Genomic DNA, 18189 nt, shown 5'->3' with positions numbered 1-18189 from the left:
TAACAAGTAACATCTTTACATTAAACGTTCACATTGAGCAGTAACTAGAAGTGATACATGCAAACTCATTTTTCTTTTATATATATATATAAAAGAATCACACTCGATCCAAGGGCAAAGAAACACAGCACTCCACACATCAAGAAAATAAGGCCATGTGCTCGTCACCAGGGGATGAATCAATTCCCCTTCTTTTCAGATAAATACCAGCATAGAACGTAGTAACGGCACCAGGACTTCAAGGCGGATGAAAAACAGGGTGGATTTATTCACCTCAAGGAATCACAGCAACGTTTTGGTTCAACAGGAACCTTTCTCAAGCCATCACAAATTAACAATGGTGTCAAGTATAAATAGGGGGAGCATACATTATACAGCAATCAAGCCAATAAAAGTACAACTCCCCAAAAATTCATGTGAATAAAAGTTTCACAACACAATAAACTCAATGTTGAAAAAGTGTATATCTTTCCTCTGTAAAAGCGCCAAACATAGGCAATGTGTGAAATATAACGATGGTGTACATACGCCATAAAGCGACAATAAGGGCAATTAGGATGATTAGGAAGGAGGCAGGGGCCAATTATAGTTTAATGAAAATCAATGAACTTACAGTTGGTAGTCCACTAGTAGCGTCCACATAGCCAGCGTATACAATCCGCGTGCTTCAACCGCGCATGCTCCAAGATGGCGTCCACACCGGATGTTCAATCCGGTGGAACGCATCAAACAGAGCTGTGACTGCGCATGCGCGGAAACGGAACTTGCGTTCCAATCTCACTGCGCATGCGCCAGTCTCGAGACAAATCAAGGTATTTATATAAATAGCATAAACCTATAGTTTTAGCGATAGGGCTAGGTCCAACAGTTTAAATAAGGAATAGATGCATCCTCCATCGAAACTGATGGATTTTGAAACCTAATGCCCATAATCCACATCGCAGACCGTCTATCCAAAACTATAAGATCTCAATTTATGCGAGCGATCAAATGCAAAGGCCATATAATGTGACTATGGTCACTTTGGGAGCAATTACAAGGACTCATGACATTACAAAACATCCTAAATAGGGATGTGAAGTGTCCCACAAAAAGGGGGACAATCATATTCCATACATATGCGCCACAAATATTAGATATACAAAAATTAGTCTACTATTTGATCGTTCAAATGAAAAATAAAATTGAGGTTATGGATAAACTTTAATTAAATCAGGGCTATTATACAATGTTGCAAAAGGACAAAACGCACAATTTGTCACTGTATCGCTATGGTCTATGTGGAACAATACATAAAAAAGTATCACATTGAACAATTCAAATGAAGAATCAACGATCCCCACGAGAAAAGCCTCTGCTACCTTCCATCATCCTTCACAGTGCTTGTAAAAAAAATGTGTACCTAAAAGTGAAAGAATGAACAAACAGTTATTCCTGAATATACAGAGAATATACAAATAGTTAAAAAATCACATATACATACAGAGTCAAAATAAGACTCCACGTATTTTTGTATACATGTACCACAAACTACACCAAAGAGGACACAGACCGTACAGAAAAATCCCCCCAGGTTCCCGGGTAAGTTACCCCCCAGTACATTAGATGTGTGGGCCATAAGGATATTCTATATTTAGGCCCTTTGGGGACATGGTCTCTAACCTATAAATCCACTCCAGCTCTTTTCTTTTGAGAGCCAACCCCCTATCACCCCCACATCTCAACAGAGGCACAGAATCGATGATTCTGAATCTCAGTTGCGACACAGTGTGATTTTTCTCAACAAAATGTCTTGAAACTGGCAAGTCCTGCCTCTTTGTTTTGATATTTGATTTATGGTTTCTCAACCTGAGGCGCAATTCCGTTGTGGTTTCACCAACATAGTGTAAACCACACGGACAGCTTAGAAGGTAAATCACAAAAGAAGATTGACATGTATAAAAACCTTTAATATGTATTAATCTATCCGTTTGAGGATGATTGAAAGAACCACCCTTGATCATACTGTCACAAATATTGCATCCCAGACAGGGGTAGCAACCATTTTTGGGAGGTGCCAAGAACATCTGACTCCTACGACTAGAGCCGATGTCCGCTTTGACAACCATATTTCCAATCGATTTGCCTCTCCTATACGCAATCATGGGTCTATCCTGGAATTCAGCTATATTTGGGAAGGCTCTACTGAGAAATTTCCAGTCTCTCCGCAAAATTTCACCAACTTGTGAACTTACTGCGGAGAAAGTCGAAATGAAAGGTACCCGGACTTTCTTTTCTTTAGTCAATTTCCCACCTAGAAGATCGTGTCTATCCAATAGATCAACCTTTCGTCTGTTCGACTCTAAAATATAACTTGGGTAGCCGTGGTAGTCGTGGGGATAGTCTGTCCTCCTGACTCACCACCCTCTTGACTCTAATCAGTTGGCTATAGGGTAAAGATCTCAACATAGTCCCCGGATGTCCACTGGTATAGTGTAAGAGGTTGTTTCTGTCCGTTTTCTTAGAAAACAGATCAGAAATTAGCTTGTTACCGCTAATAGAAATCCGAGTGTCCAAAAACTCAATGGCATTTGTGGAATATGACATAGTAAATGTAATCGTAGGTTTTAAATCATTGAGAAATCCCAAAAATTCCTGCAGTTCACTGATGGAACCAGTCCAGATGAGGAAGACATCATCTATGTATCGCCACCACCGCAGTACCTGACTGAAGTGGTGGGACACATAGATAAGGTCCTCCTCCATCCGATGCATACAAATATTTGTGTAAGTGGGGGCCATATTCGACCCCATAGCCGTCCCTCTTTTCTGCAAATAAAATTTATCTCCTACCAAAAAATAATTCTTTGTGAGAATAAATTCCAATAGCGATCTAATAAAACCAATTTTGTCCACAGAAAAGCCTGAACTTTCTAGATAAGAAAGTGAGGCATCAATGCCCTCCTGATGGGCAATTGAGGTGTACAGGCTCCCCACATCAAGGGTAACCAAGACCGACCGGTCAGGGATCAAAAGATCCTGAATTCTGACCAGGAAGTCCGAGGTATCCCTGATGTGGGAGTCGGCACCAATGGCAAACTGCCTAAGAATTTTGTCGATAAATATGGCTGACGGGACAAATAAAGAGTCGCTCCCTGATACAATAGGGCGTCCAGGGGGCCGAGTGGAATCCTTATGTATTTTAGGTAGGAGATAGAGAACAGGGGTAACAGGAAATTTAACTTGCAAAAATTCACATAGATTTCTATCAATAATTTTATTCTTAAATGCATTGGTAATCAGAGTCTCCAATTCACGTAAATACGTGAATTTGGGATCACCTGACAACCCAGCATATACATCAGTGTCATTAAGCTGCTTAGCCATCTCCTGCAGATAAAGGGAGGTATCCATAACAACTATGGCACCCCCCTTATCCGCAGGTTTAATGGTCAAATCACCATTATCTATCAGTTCTTTAAGAGCCAGATTTTCGGCCCGCGTCAGATTCCTTTGAACCAGCTGACTACACTGTTTACTCTTCAATATATCCATCTGATCTTTTACAAATGAGATATAGGTTTCAACAGCATGGATATTCTGAGGAGGTTGAAATTTACTTTTATTATATAACCCATAATCCCCAAGATGGAACATATCACTAATAGGAGCTACAGACAAAGTATTCACAAATTTGGGTTGATCTGAAAAATTAACCTTAAGTCTCAATGACCTAAAGAAACATTCTAAATCTAAATTAAGCCTAAACCAATCAATGGGATTAAAAGGACAGAAAGACAAGCCACGATTAAGCACCTTGACCTGTGGGTCAGTTAACACACATGATGATATAGTCACCACTAGGTCTGGAGGGTCTTCTTCCTGGTCAAATATTGTCGTCCCCCCCGTGCCGAAGTCATCCGTCCCCTGGATTTGTAATTCATTCTTCCTTCTGTGCTTCTTCCCACCCCTGCGGGTTCGCTTTCTCCCACCACAGGAGTGTCCATGTTGTCGCCTAAAAAAGATGTGGCATATTGGTCGTCAGAAAGTTCTGAGTCCGTGATATACGGCTCAGCTCCCCTCTGTCGTCTTCTTGGTCCTCTTTCCATCCTCCTGGGACCCCTTAGGTCAGCATCTTCTCCTTGCCAGCAATAAATTTTACCAGTGGTAAATACATTGTGGTCTCGCTGCCACTTCTGGCGCTTCGTTTTCTCGATGTCACTTCTGAACTTCTGTAGATATAGAGTTGCTTTTTCCTTCATGGATAGTAGATCTTGTGAAGACACCATTTCGTTCAACTGACCATCCCTTTCGCTCAGACGAACCTTAATTAGGTCAATTTCCTTCTGCAAGAACTCAAGATTCAGCAGCAAGAGATCCTGCGAGTATTTAATTGAAATTGCTTCAAATCTCTCTTTGAACGCTGTATTTGCAGGGAAGAGATTGGGTCTCAGATGTGAGCGCATGCCACGTGGTATACGAAGGCATCTATAGTACTCACCGAGCGTTGACAAGTGCAATTCAAGGGAGATCAACCTCTTAGAATCTGCCTCCCATTTTCTCCTCACATTCTCAACAGTGGGTATACTCAAAAAGGCAACATCACCCGACAGGCCCTGAAGGATACGGTCAGCGTCCTCCTTGGTGTAGGTAAAAACTTGAGGTGTAATCACACCTAGATCCGATTCATCCTCAGTAGACATCATTATGGAGCGTGTTAGATTCAACAAACACGACCCAAGGGCAAAGAAACACAGCACTCCACACATCAAGAAAATCAGGCCATGTGCTCGTTACCAGGGGATGAATTGCGCCTCAGGTTGAGAAACCATAAATCAAATATCAAAACAAAGAGGCAGGACTTGCCAGTTTCAAGACATTTTGTTGAGAAAAATCACACTGTGTCGCAACTGAGATTCAGAATCATCGATTCTGTGCCTCTGTTGAGACGTGGGGGTGATAGGGGGTTGGCTTTCAAAAGAAAAGAGCTGGAGTGGATTTATAGGTTAGAGACCATGTCCCCAAAGGGCCTAAATATAGAATATCCTTATGGCCCACACATCTAATGTACTGGGGGGTAACTTATCCGGGAACCTGGGGGCATTTTTCTGTACGGTCTGTGTCCTCTTATTTTGACTCTGTATGTATATGTGATTTTTTAAACTATTTGTATATTCTCTGTATATTCAGGAATAACTGTTTGTTCAGTCTTTCACTTTTAGGTACACATTTTTTTTACAAGCACTGTGAAGGATGATGGAAGGTAGCAGAGGCTTTTCTCGTGGGGATCGTTGATTCTTCATTTGAATTGTTCAATGTGATACTTTTTTATGTATTGTTCCACATAGACCATAGCGATACAGTGACAAATTGTGCGTTTTGTCCTTTTGCAACATTGTATAATAGCCCTGATTTAATTAAAGTTTATCCATAACCTCAATTCTATTTTTCATTTGAACGATCAAATAGTAGACTAATTTTTGTATATCTAATATTTGTGGCGCATATGTATGGAATATGATTGTCCCCCTTTTTGTGGGACACTTCATATCCCTATTTAGGATGTTTTGTAATGTCATGAGTCCTTGTAATTGCTCCCAAAGTGACCATAGTCACATTATATGGCCTTTGCATTTGATCGCTCGCATAAATTGAGATCTTATAGTTTTGGATAGACGGTCTGCGATGTGGATTATGGGCATTAGGTTTCAAAATCCATCAGTTTCGATGGAGGATGTATCTATTCCTTATTTAAACTGTTGGACCTAGCCCTATCGCTAAAACTATAGGTTTATGCTATTTATATAAATACCTCGATTTGTCTCGTGACTGGCGCATGCGCAGTGAGATTGGAACGCAAGTTCCGTTTCCGCGCATGCGCAGTCACAGCTCTGTTTGATGCGTTCCACCGGATTGAACATCCGGTGTGGACGCCATCTTGGAGCATGCGCGGTTGAAGCGTGCGGATTGTATACGCTGGCTATGTGGACGCTACTAGTGGACTACCAACTGTAAGTTCATTGATTTTCATTAAACTATAATTGGCCCCTGCCGCCTTCCTAATCATCCTAATTGCCCTTATTGTCGCTTTATGGCGTATGTACACCTTCGTTATATTTCACACATTGCCTATGTTTGGCGCTTTTACAGAGGAAAGATATACACTTTTGCAACATTGAGTTTATTGTGTTGTGAAACTTTTATTCACATGAATTTTTGGGGAATTGTACTTTTATTGGCTTGATTGCTGTATAATGTATGCTCCCCCTATTTATACTTGACACCATTGTTAATTTGTGATGGCTTGAGAAAGGTTCCTGTTGAACCGAAACGTTGCTGTGATTCCTTGAGGTGAATAAATCCACCCTGTTTTTCATCCGCCTTGAAGTCCTGGTGCCGTTACTACGTTCTATGCTGGTATATATATATATATATATATATATATATATACATATACATACATATATACACTGCACAGAATTTTCTGCTCTAAAATTTTCCTTTCACAACAACAACAAAATAAAATAAAAATGTTTTCAAATGGGAATATTCCGCTTCTGTACCTGTTATCTGACGCATGCCTCCAATAGTCCAATTCTAAGGCTGGTCTAGAACTTTACATAAAACTTAACCTCAGTATTTAATATTCCCACAACACTTCTTGAATATCGTTATTAAACAAGCTAACTCTGGGATAACATCTGGTGAACTGCTGACATCTTATCATTGTACAAACACCAGTTCAATACTTGGGATAAGCACTGTTCCCCTGTCACTACACACAACTTCTGCAGTGGGGAAGATACCGGACGGGCTTCAGGCAACCCTGAGAAGAGATCTACATATACGAGCACATTGTCATAAACTTCTACCTCGGGTAGTTGTATGTTCTGCAGTCGCTGGGACGGGTAATCTGGCCAGGGTGCACTTTTCACAGGTACCTTTGCTGTCTTACCTATGTCATGCCGTGCGCACATCATGCAGGCTGCTACAAACCTAGTGGTGGCATTATTGTATCCAGGGACAAGCCAATTTACTGATACCTGGCTGCACATACCCTTGTTGTCAGTTCTGTCTTCTCTTGCTCTCTCAATTGGCTTACCCGATGATCCAATAAAGTTCCTACTACCAATGGGCCCATAATTGTAGGCGATGCCAAAAGCAAAGCGTACCTAGAGTCAGTGTAAATGTCAGCGGTCTTACCTTCTGCCAGGTTACAAGCCTCAGAGAGCACCTCCAGCTCCGCTCCTTGAGATGAACAAGAAGGTGAGAGTGGTTTCTGGATGATTTACCTTGTGCCTCGTATCCTGTCTTGTACATACTGTATATGATCAAGTATCTCTACATTACAAATTTACATTGGAAACCCATGTCACATATAGATAGAACATTTCAAAAGGATGGCGTTTTATTTTTCCCCATTCATCTGATGATCCAGGACACTTGTAAATCCCACCCACCAGGTCCTGTAAATACCTGATTAATACAAAAACAAACAAATTATGTTACTGAAATCTGGCATAAAATGAACAATGTTCAGACCATTTTTTTTGTTTTGTCTTCTCCCCCATCTAAATCTGTAAAGACTCATCTGTGAGTGACGTCACCCCTCCTCCTGTATAAATTTGCTGGAGGGGGATTGTCTCTTACACAATACCTCATATTGGGTGGAGACTACAGCACAGCATACCCAGTGCAATATTTACCGTTCTGGAAGGATCTGGAACCATCTATACAGAAAAACCTCAAAATGTAGGTTAATGTCATACACATTTAATCTGGATTACTCATTGGGGTCTCATACACATTTTGTAGACCTCCTAGAACCAAATTCATTAATTCAAAACAAAATAAAACACAAAACAAAACTACCTGATCAGTCCCCTCACCATTCCCTCCTATTTGGACTCTGCGAAAGTAATGTAGCAGAGTTCAAAACTACATATGTGAACATAATAAAGTCGGGCACTCTATCTGGGGGGGGGGGCACTAGTTTAGCCCCCTGTAATACACAACAGCCTGGAACAAAAATGACTTTCTCCTGACAAAAATACATTTTATCTTTAAAATGACTTGCAATCATTTACCTGTAAAACATCTCACATTTTCAAAACTAACATTTAGGCAGCACTATAGCACGCGCCTCATGTGTGAAAATAAAAACTAAACAAAACAATTGTAATTAGTGATTCAATAAAACAGAAAATAATATATCTGGTAATATTAATTACTGTAAACCAATAAACTATATACAAGAATAGGGAACAGTGGGAGCACATATATTTTCAAAAACCCGTGTCTCACAATATCTGTATTTTAATTCATTTGAATTAACATCAAAACATTCAAACATCAAATCTTATCACATCATAACACATAAATATGCAGCGTAACTTTTATCTTTTTGCAGACAAATCCAGCAGGCTGTAATATTTTCCTCGCTTGGTGTAGTTACGGACGACAGCGCATGCGCAAAGATAAGAAACATTCCTTTACACAGAAAAAAAGAAACTGATTTTAACCCCATACACAAAACACTAAGAATTGTTTTTTTTTTTTTTAGACATTACTGCTGTTAAAAAAAAGAGCATACAATATAGATCTAAAATCAGTGCAATATTGTAATCTCTTGTCTCACCAGTCCATGCTCTATATCTAAGCTTATACCAGTTTGCTTCTCAGACTTCACACTGCACATGTTATATCACACACATGTTACATCACACAGCCCCTCCCTGTCACAATCTATATTAGTCATCACATTCTACAGGAGGGGGTCACGCACTCACTCCTCACAGCTTCTGTTCTCACAATCGTAACAATTTCAATGTAAGGGTATGTTCACACGGCGGGGATCCGTAACGGCTGAAATTACGGGGATGTTTCAGCCTGAAAACATCCCCGTAATTTCAGCCGTACCGGCATGTGCAGGCGCTTGAACGCCGCGTCAATTACGGCCGTAATTAGCGCTGCTATTCATTGGAGTCAATGAATAGCGGCTCCAATTACGGCCAAAGAAGTGACAGGTCACTTCTTCTACGCGGGCGTCTATTTACGCGCCGTCATTTGACAGCGGCGCGTAAATATACGCCTCGTGTGAACAGACAAACGTCTGCCCATTGCTTTCAATGGGCAGATGTTTGTCAGCGCTATTGAGGCGCTATTTTCGGGCGTAATTCGGGGCAAAAACGCCCGATTTACGTCCGTAAATAGGCCGTGTGAACATACCCTTACAATGCCGGCAAAAATTCTCCCATACCATGAACCTCCAAAATTCACACATCTGTACAACTCAAGATAACGTACATATCTGCAATCATTCATCACACTATTGTATAGGAATTATCTACGTCGGCCACTATCTCTATATTATAATGACGTGTCTTTTCACCAGTACACAGTCACCTAGTTGTAGCTTGTGCACCTCTGGGACGGAATCGGATTCTGAATGTGGCTGAAGCTTGTTATTTCCGACCATGAAGAAGATAACAGCGTAGCTTGCTAAGCTACGCTGTTTCCTTTAAGTCTCATAGAACTGAATAGTAGTTACAGAAACAGCGTAACTCGCATGCTACGCTGCTTCCGTAACTGCCATTCCCTACTATCGGAGTTACGGAAACAGCGCAGCTCAGCGAGCTATGCTGTTTCCCTCATCATGGTCGGAAATCAGCCAGAACAGAGAGAGGTAGAACGGGGTTTAGGGGGCCCCGTTCTAGAGATAGGTGCGGGTCCCAGAGATGGGACCTGCATCTATCTGACATTTATGACATATCCAGTGGATATGTCATAAATGTCCCTGATGGTAAAACCCCTCTAAGTAAGTCGGAAAAACGTACTGCTGCGAGCACTTCTTTTCAAAACTTACCAAAGAGTCGACCGCTCCAGACTAACCGACGCAGTAGTAACATCATCAATATTGGCTAACATCACACACCTCACCAAAGAGAAGCAGTTCCAGCCAACACCCATAGGGGTGAGTTAATTCAACGTTTGACCATACAGTGAAGGAAATAAGTATTTGATCCCTTGCTGATTTTGTAACTTTGCCCACTGTCAAAGACATGAACAGTCTAGAATTTTTTGGCTAGGTTAATTTTACCAGTGAGAGATAGATTATATATATATAAAAAAATAAATAAATAATCACATTGTCAAAATTATATATATTTATTTGCATTGTGCACAGAGAAATAAGTATTTCATCCCTTTGGCAAACAAGACTTAATACTTGGTGGCAAAACCCTTGTTGGCAAGTACAGCAGTCAGACATTTTTTGTAGTTGATGATGAGGTTTGCACACATGTTAGATGGAATTTTGGCCCACTCCTCTTTGCAGATCATCTGTAAATAATTAAGATTTCGAGGCTGTCGCTTGGCAACTCGGATCTTCAGCTCCCTCCATAAGTTTTCGATGGGATTAAGGTCTGGAGACTGGCTAGGCCACTCCATGACCTTAATGTGCTTCTTTTTGAGCCACTCCTTTGTTGCCTTGGCTGTATGTTTCGGGTCATTGTCGTGCTGGAAGACCCAGCCACGAGCCATTTTTAATGTCCTGGTGGAGGGAAGGAGGTTGTCACTCAGGATTTGACGGTACATGGCTCCATCCATTCTCCCATTGATGCGGTGAAGTAGTCCTGTGCCCTTAGCAGAGAAACACCCCTAAGACATAATGTTTCCACCTCCATGCTTGACAGTGTGGACGGTGTTCTTTGGGTCATAGGCAGCATTTCTCTTCCTCCAAACACGGCGAGTTGAGTTAATGCCAAAGAGCTCAATTTTAGTCTCATCTGACCACAGCACCTTCTCCCAATCACTCTCAGAATCATCCAGATGTTCATTTGCAAACTTCAGACGGGCCTGTACATGTGCCTTCTTGAGCAGGGGGACCTTGCGGGCACTGCAGGATTTTAATCCATTACGGCGTAATGTGTTACCAATCTTTTTCTTGGTGACTGTGGTCCCAGCTGCCTTGAGATCATTAACAAGTTCCCCCCGTGTAGTTTTCGGCTGAGCTCTCACCTTCCTCAGGGTGAAGGATACCCCACGAGGTGAGATTTTGCATGGAGCCCCAGATCAATGTCGATTGACAGTCATTTTGTATGTCTTCCATTTTCTTACTATTGCACCAACAGTTGTCTCCTCACCCAGCATCTTACTTATGGTTTTAAAGCCCATTCCAGCTTTGTGCAGGTCTATGTTCTTGTCCCTGACATCCTTAGAAAGCTCTTTGGTCTTGCCCATGTTGTAGAGGTTAGAGTCAGACTGATTAATTGAGTCTGTGGACAGGAGTCTTTTATACAGGTGACCATTTAAGACAGCTGTCTTTAATGCAGGCACCAAGTTGATTTGGAGCGTGTAACTGGTCTGGAGGAGGCAGAACTCAATGGTTGGTAGGGGATCAAATACTTATTTCTCTGTGCACAATGCAAATAAATATATATAATTTTGACTATGTGATTTTCAGGTTTTTTTCTATCTCTCACTGGTAAAATTAACCTAGCCTAAAAATTCTAGACTGTTCATGACTTTGACAGTGGGCAAACTTACAAAATCAGCAAGGGATCAAATACTTATTTCCTTCACTGTATATAGCAGGCTTATTTTTAAGTTGATAATTTTGTATGGCCTGCAAATGATTTTATAAATAACCAAATGGCCCTTGGCAGAAAAAAGGTTCCCCACCCCTGGTTTATAGGGTACACACTGCTGGCTAGGATGGTGCTATCAATTGGTGCCCTCTACTTACCATTTGGGCAATGCAATTTTGTAAATCGAAACCTGTACCTGTAACCTCCTCGATATTTCAAGAATTGTCCCACTATTAAATGTTATTACAATATAATTCAGCATTAAAAGTTAATTAGTTTTGTAATTTACCTTATGTCACAAAAATGCTCCAGTTGCAATATATTCCCTGTACTTCATTATAATGGTGTCGTGTCCCCCCCCCCCCCCCCCCGTGTTCTCTGCTTGCCAGTAAAAAAGTAGACAAAGCATTTCTTTAGAAACACAGCTTGTCTTCTTCAGTTATATAGGGCTGGACTCTCCCCCTAAAAAGACATGTAATGGGGGCATTTGTAAAGCTTCTCCTAGAGAGGGGGCAGAGGCAGTGAAACAGAATGATCTGCCTATACAAGCTATGACAGGGAGGGGGAGGAGCTGCAGCAGAAAAAACATGCCCCCAAGGTACCAGCCTAAGGAAAATCTAGCAGAGCAATCGGATAAATTAATGGGGTGATCTCTGGATCCATGTAAGGCTGGTTCTTGCTTTGATAGAAAGAGATTGTCATGCACTATATGATGTCTGATTTTCTCTCTTTCGCATTAATTCTGGGACAACCCCTTTAAGTTCCTGTATTTAGACCCGAAAAGTGAAAGAAAATCTTGGCAGTGAATGATATAACACAGCAAAGTGGAAAGTCCCACTCTATGACAACCCACACCTGGCCCATCGATACATACGTTCACCCTTATAAACCGGGCCAGTATTTTTTGGTGGAGACTGCAGCAGCCCCATACCCATGTTTAGGCTATAAGCACTCACCAAAATATCATGTTATCAGCTATTTCAGATGACATATTACACAATAAGAATACTGTTCCTTACACAGTATTGAGTAGGGTTAGCGATGAAGGGGAAGCAGATCTCACACGAGTGCCGCGGCCCCTTCAAAATAGCTGATTGGCGGGGGTGCCGAGAGTCGGACCCCCACTGATCAGATATTGATGACCTATCCTGAGGTTAGGCCATCGAATTTCTTTCTCCAGAAAACCCCTGTAAAGAGGTTGTCTAGCATTCCCAAAAAAAAAAGTTTTCTAGTTCTACCCATCAGGTTTTCTTGTAGAATTTCATTACAATGTATGCCCATGCACCTCTCCCCCACTCTCTGAGGAAGTGAGGAAGGCACACTTTTGGCTATTAAGCGTTCCTGCAGCTCGTCGCACACTTCCGTTTACTACAAATCTTGGCATCCTCCGTTTTTCTAAGTTCCTCCCAGTAGTGCTGTATTTCTCCCTCACACATTGTATTTTCTCTGCCCTTGCATGGTGTGTACACTGGTCCTTTCCCTACCACCATGTTACACTGTTGCCTCCCCATCATGTGCGTGCGTACACCGCTCATATACCTGCCAACCCAGCCCTCTATAGAATAACCAGTGCACGCAGGCCGGTAGCTGCAGCAGGGTGACGCAGCATCAAAGGGCTGGCTTGAAAACTGAACAGGAATCAAGCCAATCCCCCTAAGAACTTATGATGTCTGATGTTGTGTCCCTCAAGGGAGAGAGAGCACTGAGGAGCTGGAGAGCCGCTGTGATGATATGTAGGACGAAAAGGAAGAACTATACAACTTCTGGCTGGTGATGAGTAAATTGAATAAAAGAGAAAGCACTGTGTTTACAAAATACATGAATATTAGGCCAAGATTCTTATTTTTATGTTCGATTGATTGCAAGACTTTTTTTTATCTCCCGGGAACACTCCTTAAAGCTTAGTCCTATTTTGAGCCTTAAAGGGAATCTGTCAGAAGTTTTAAGCACTCAAAACTGCTGAAAGGACTATATAGAGGGGAAAGGGAGTGTAACGATACCTGTAAAATTACTGAGAAATTAATGCTATGTCACTGGCATGTCTGTAAGGAAAGCCTGGAGTACTTGAACACCAAAGGGGTCACCTCTATGGCATTGTTTTCATATTCTGTTCTAAAGTAGTTGGTACAATCAGTATTATTTATCCCCAAAATATATCCCCTAATTATTCTGTGACGATGATACCAGATATATGTAAATCGTGTATGAGGGGTTCCAGCCCCCATGCTGTGCAAGGGGTCCCACTCCCCACATTTGCTGGACCGGTTATAGGGGTTCCAGCCCCCTTTGGTGATAAAGGTATCAGCCCCCTCTGTACCCACGATATCGTAGGGGACCAAGCCCCCTTGTACGATAGGGGTAATAGCCCCCTTCCCAACGTCGGTCACAGGGGTCCCAGCCCCCTTCTGTTTCCCCCCTTTTGTCAGCCCTTCTGTGTCTGTCTACTTTCCCCCCCCCCCTTCCTCCTATTTATGTATTGTGGGTGTTTTCCAACAACTGTGGAAACGGCTTAGCACAAAGTACCAGGAAGGTTGCGCGGCTGTTCCCGACTCAGATAGAGTGCTGCGGGACCAATACGTGTCCAGACTGAGAAATAAAGCCCTAAAGAGGAGTCTCAAAGACTATGTGCGGATGAAGTCGGGTGCCGCCTTAGCGGATATAGTCCGAGAGGCAATAGAGTGGCAACGTGATGAAGATGATACTGCCCGCGTTAATGCGCAACACTCTGCCGAACCAGGGCCGCCACTACCAGCGTGCCCTGCACCGGAGTGTGCGTTCCTCAGAGACTTCGCCAACGACATGAGGGAGTCTATGCGGGAGATGAGAGCAGAGATCGAGTGGCTGAAGGCGACAAGACCTAATCAAGAAGACCACCCCCGCCAGAGAAGAACTGAACTGACCGGAATCTTCCGGTGCTGGGAATGTGGCCGACCAGGACACCAGGCGAGGGACTGCCGGGCTCCTAAGATGGAGGGCTCTTTGGATCATTGCAATGAATCACAGACACCTGTGATAATTAGTTTGCAAGGTGTGCCTAATCAAAGGAAAACTACGTTCCACATTATTAAGCAAGCCACAGGTTTCAAGCAATATGGGAAAGAAAAAGGATCTCTCTGCTGCCGAAAAGCGTGAAATAGTGCAATACCTTGGACAAGGTATGAAAACATTGGATATTTCAAGAAAACTTAGGCGTGATCATCGTACTGTGAAAAGATTTGTGGCTGATTCAGCGCACAGACGGGTTCGTTCAGATAAAGGCATAATGAGGAAGGTTTCTGCCAGACAAATTAATAGGATTAGGAGAGCAGCTGCTAAAATGTCATTGCAAAGCAGCAAACAGGTATTTGAAGCCGCTGGTGCCTCTGGAGTTCCGCGAACCTCAAGGTGTAGGATCCTCCAGAGGTTTGCAAGTGTGCATAAAGCTATTATTTGGCCACCCCAAAACAATTCTCACAAGCAGAAATGGTTGCAGTGGGCTCAGAAATACATGAAGACTAATTTTCAAACCGTGTTGTTTACTGATGAGTGCCGTGCAACCCTGGATGGTCCAGATGGATGGAGTAGTGGCCACCATGTCCCAACAAGGCTGCGACGTCAGCAAGGAGGTGGCGGAGTCATGTTTTTGGCTGGAATCATGGGGAGAGAGCTGGTAGGCCCCTTTAGGGTCCCTGACAGTGTGAAAATGACCTCTGCAAAGTACGTAGAGTTTATGACTGACCACTTTTTTCCGTGGTACAAAAAGAAGAACCGTGCCTTCCGTAGCAAAATTATCTTCATGCATGACAATGCACCATCTCATGCTGCAAAGAATACCTCTGTGTCATTTGTTGCTATGGGCATAAAAGGAGATAAACTCATGGTGCGGCCCCCATGTTCCCCTGACCTCAACCCTATTGAGAACCTTTGGAGCATCCTCAAGCAAAATATCTATGAGGGTGGGAGGCAGTTCACATCAAAACAGAAGCTCTGGGAGGTTATTCTGACATCCTGCAAAGATATTCAAGCAGAAACTGTCCAAATACTCACAAATTCAATGGATACAAGAATTGTGAAGGTGATATCAAAGAAGGGGTCCTATGTTAACATGTAACTTGGCCTGTTAAGTTTTTTTTTATTGAAAGAGCTTTTGATTTCTGTAAATAGGACCTCCTGATGCTGCAAATTCAACAAATGACCATTTTCGTTGTCTTTACAACCTTTAAAATGTTTTGATCTCTGTTGTGCATAATAATTTGAAACAGCGCATTTTGAGTTTTTTACTTCTAAAAAAAAATCTGTTATCATTAGGAGATTTGTTCAATAAAATTCGCATTATACTCAAACGGTTGATGGCTTAAAGATTATACTGACTGTCATTTGCATCGACTATTTAGGAAAATCAGCGAAAAATAACATTTGCATAATAATTTGGAACACGGTGTAGAAACACGGCTGTGGGCCAAGCGGCGGGGACCTCCAATTCCATAGGCCCGGACATTCCTTACCACCATATTGCAGGTAAATAGCCTATACTACAAGCTCAGATGAAAGGGATAGCCGTAAATTGTTTACTAGACATGGGCTCTGAAGTCACGACGATGGCGAGAGAAATATATGAGAAGCATAGGAGAAGAAGAATTGGAGAATCCTTGGCTCACCTTGACGTCCGCCAACAATCTCCCCATACCCGTAAGTGGAATGATCTGGATAGATATTGAACTGTTTGGAAAACAACTCCCTAAACAGGCCATGTTGATCGTGCTCAGCTATGCCCGGCCGAGTGTCCCAGTGATCATCGGCATGAACGTACTATGAGAGCTAGATGGGCTCCTACTGCTAGAGATGGGGACCGTCTACTGGGAGTGGGTTGGCGGGGACACCCGAGTGCAACAGTCCCTACAGAAATTACAACGGATCTGTCGACAGAAAGAGAGAGTAGCCAAGAAAGAAGGACAAGTGGGCACAATCTGGTCACCCCGAGGAAAACCTCTTCGGCTGCCTCCTCGACAAGAGATAACGTTACCACTGGAGGTGAAGACTCGCTTCCGATTGAAGGACGCTACTGTGCTACGCTACTGTGGTGGTGGAGTCACTCACCGACTCCTCTTCCCCCGTCAGCTGGATGGTGGGAAGGGCCGTGTGCCACATTGCGCGGGGATGCGCCACCGTGTGACTGATGAACATGGATAATGTGGTAACTACCATCCCTCCAGCCACCGCCCTAGCGGCAGTACATGCTATTCAGCCACAAGATGTGACCGAATCCAAGAGAGACACTGATGTGGCTGTGGCAGCAGCTACAGTTGCAAGGAGTGGCTCCAGATCCAGAATCAGAGCGAGCCTTACAGGGAATCCTGCATCAATACCTGACCGCCTTTGCTCTTCACGAGTAAGACTATGGCTGCACCGATGCGACCGATACACACCGGGGATGCAGTCCCAGTACGGGAGAGGTACCGGAGCATACCACCTGCGTTATACCAAGAGGTCAAGGACTTGATCCAGAAGATGCTGGAAGGCCAAGTGATCCGAGAAAGTGCGAGCCCATGAGCTGTCCCAATTGTACTAGTGCGAAAGAAGACTGGCACCCTTCGGTTCTGTATCGACTACCGCAGACAACGCATGCACACATCTGGATGCTTATCCCCTCACAAGGGTAGAAGAGTCCCTCACAGCTCTCCGGCAAGCTCAGTACTTCACTACCCTCGACCTAGCCAGTGGGTACTGGAAAGTCCCTGTTCGAGAAGAAGACTAAGAGAAGACAGCCTTCATCACTCTGATGGGCCTGTTCGAGTGTAACCGGATGCCATTCGGATTGAATAACGCTCCAAGTACATTTCAACGGCTGATGAAACACTGTCTGGGCGACATGAACTTTGAGTCTATTATGATTTATCTAGATGACATCGTGCTGTATTCCAGTACCTTCCAAGAGCACCTGAGCCACCTAGAGGCTGTGTTGAGTCGGCTGACACAGTTCGGACTGAAGCTAAAACCCACCAAGTGTCGGATTGCGAGGCAGAAGATAAATTATCTGGGACATATAGTCAGCCCGGAGGGAGTGGCACTTGACCCTAACAAGATCCGAGCGGTCGTGGACTGGCCACTGCCTGGCACATCCACTGAAGTGAGAGCATTCCTGGGGCTGGTACGGTACTACCGCCGATACATCCAACACTTTGCTAAGATCGCTGGTCCGCTCCATGAACTGTTGCGGGGGCAGCCGACAGAACGGCGAGGAAAACAGAGTGTATCATTGGCCGACCGATGGGACCAGAATCAAGAACAGGCTTTCCAGCAGCTAAAGGAACGATTGACCTCGGCGCCCATCCTGGCATTCGCTGACGATTCTCTGCCGTTCCAGCTATAGAGAAACCTATAGAGGAAATGGTCAAGTATCAACCCAAACATAATACGTAATAGAAATATATCTTTATTAATTGACAGAAACAAATACAAATTAAAAATGAGTCATGCAATGTTTAAAAAGGCGTATGGTGTATTGGCATCTCTGTTGGCAGACGAATGTTGATTTTCACACGCACAGTCACTGTTTCTGATACACGTGTCTCTGTGATTACATGCACGCAACACCTGCGTGCCCGTCCTCACGGATACACAATCACAACATACATATACGCTT

The 18189-nt window shown here is 43.2% G+C and overlaps 1 protein-coding gene across 1 annotated transcript; it reads left to right on the top strand.

The window, feature by feature from the left end:
* The first annotated feature begins 17415 nt into the window (after window positions 1-17415).
* Window positions 17416-17916, top strand: LOC142741844 (uncharacterized). Its single transcript, XM_075851173.1, has one exon. It carries the CDS (start codon window positions 17416-17418, stop codon window positions 17914-17916), a length of 501 nt encoding a protein of 166 aa, XP_075707288.1.
* Window positions 17917-18189: the final 273 nt, after the last annotated feature.

The sequence above is a fragment of the Rhinoderma darwinii genome, chromosome 2, assembly GCF_050947455.1.
Source record: "Rhinoderma darwinii isolate aRhiDar2 chromosome 2, aRhiDar2.hap1, whole genome shotgun sequence".
Lineage (NCBI taxonomy): Eukaryota > Metazoa > Chordata > Amphibia > Anura > Rhinodermatidae > Rhinoderma > Rhinoderma darwinii.
The sequence above is the reverse complement of the archived record's forward strand: the minus strand, read 5'-3'. Positions and strand labels throughout refer to the sequence as shown.

Excerpts from the sequence above, each read along its gene's own strand:
- LOC142741844 (XM_075851173.1), top strand. The coding sequence starts at position 17,416 with ATGAACTTTGAGTCTATTATGATTTATCTAGATGACATCGTGCTGTAT.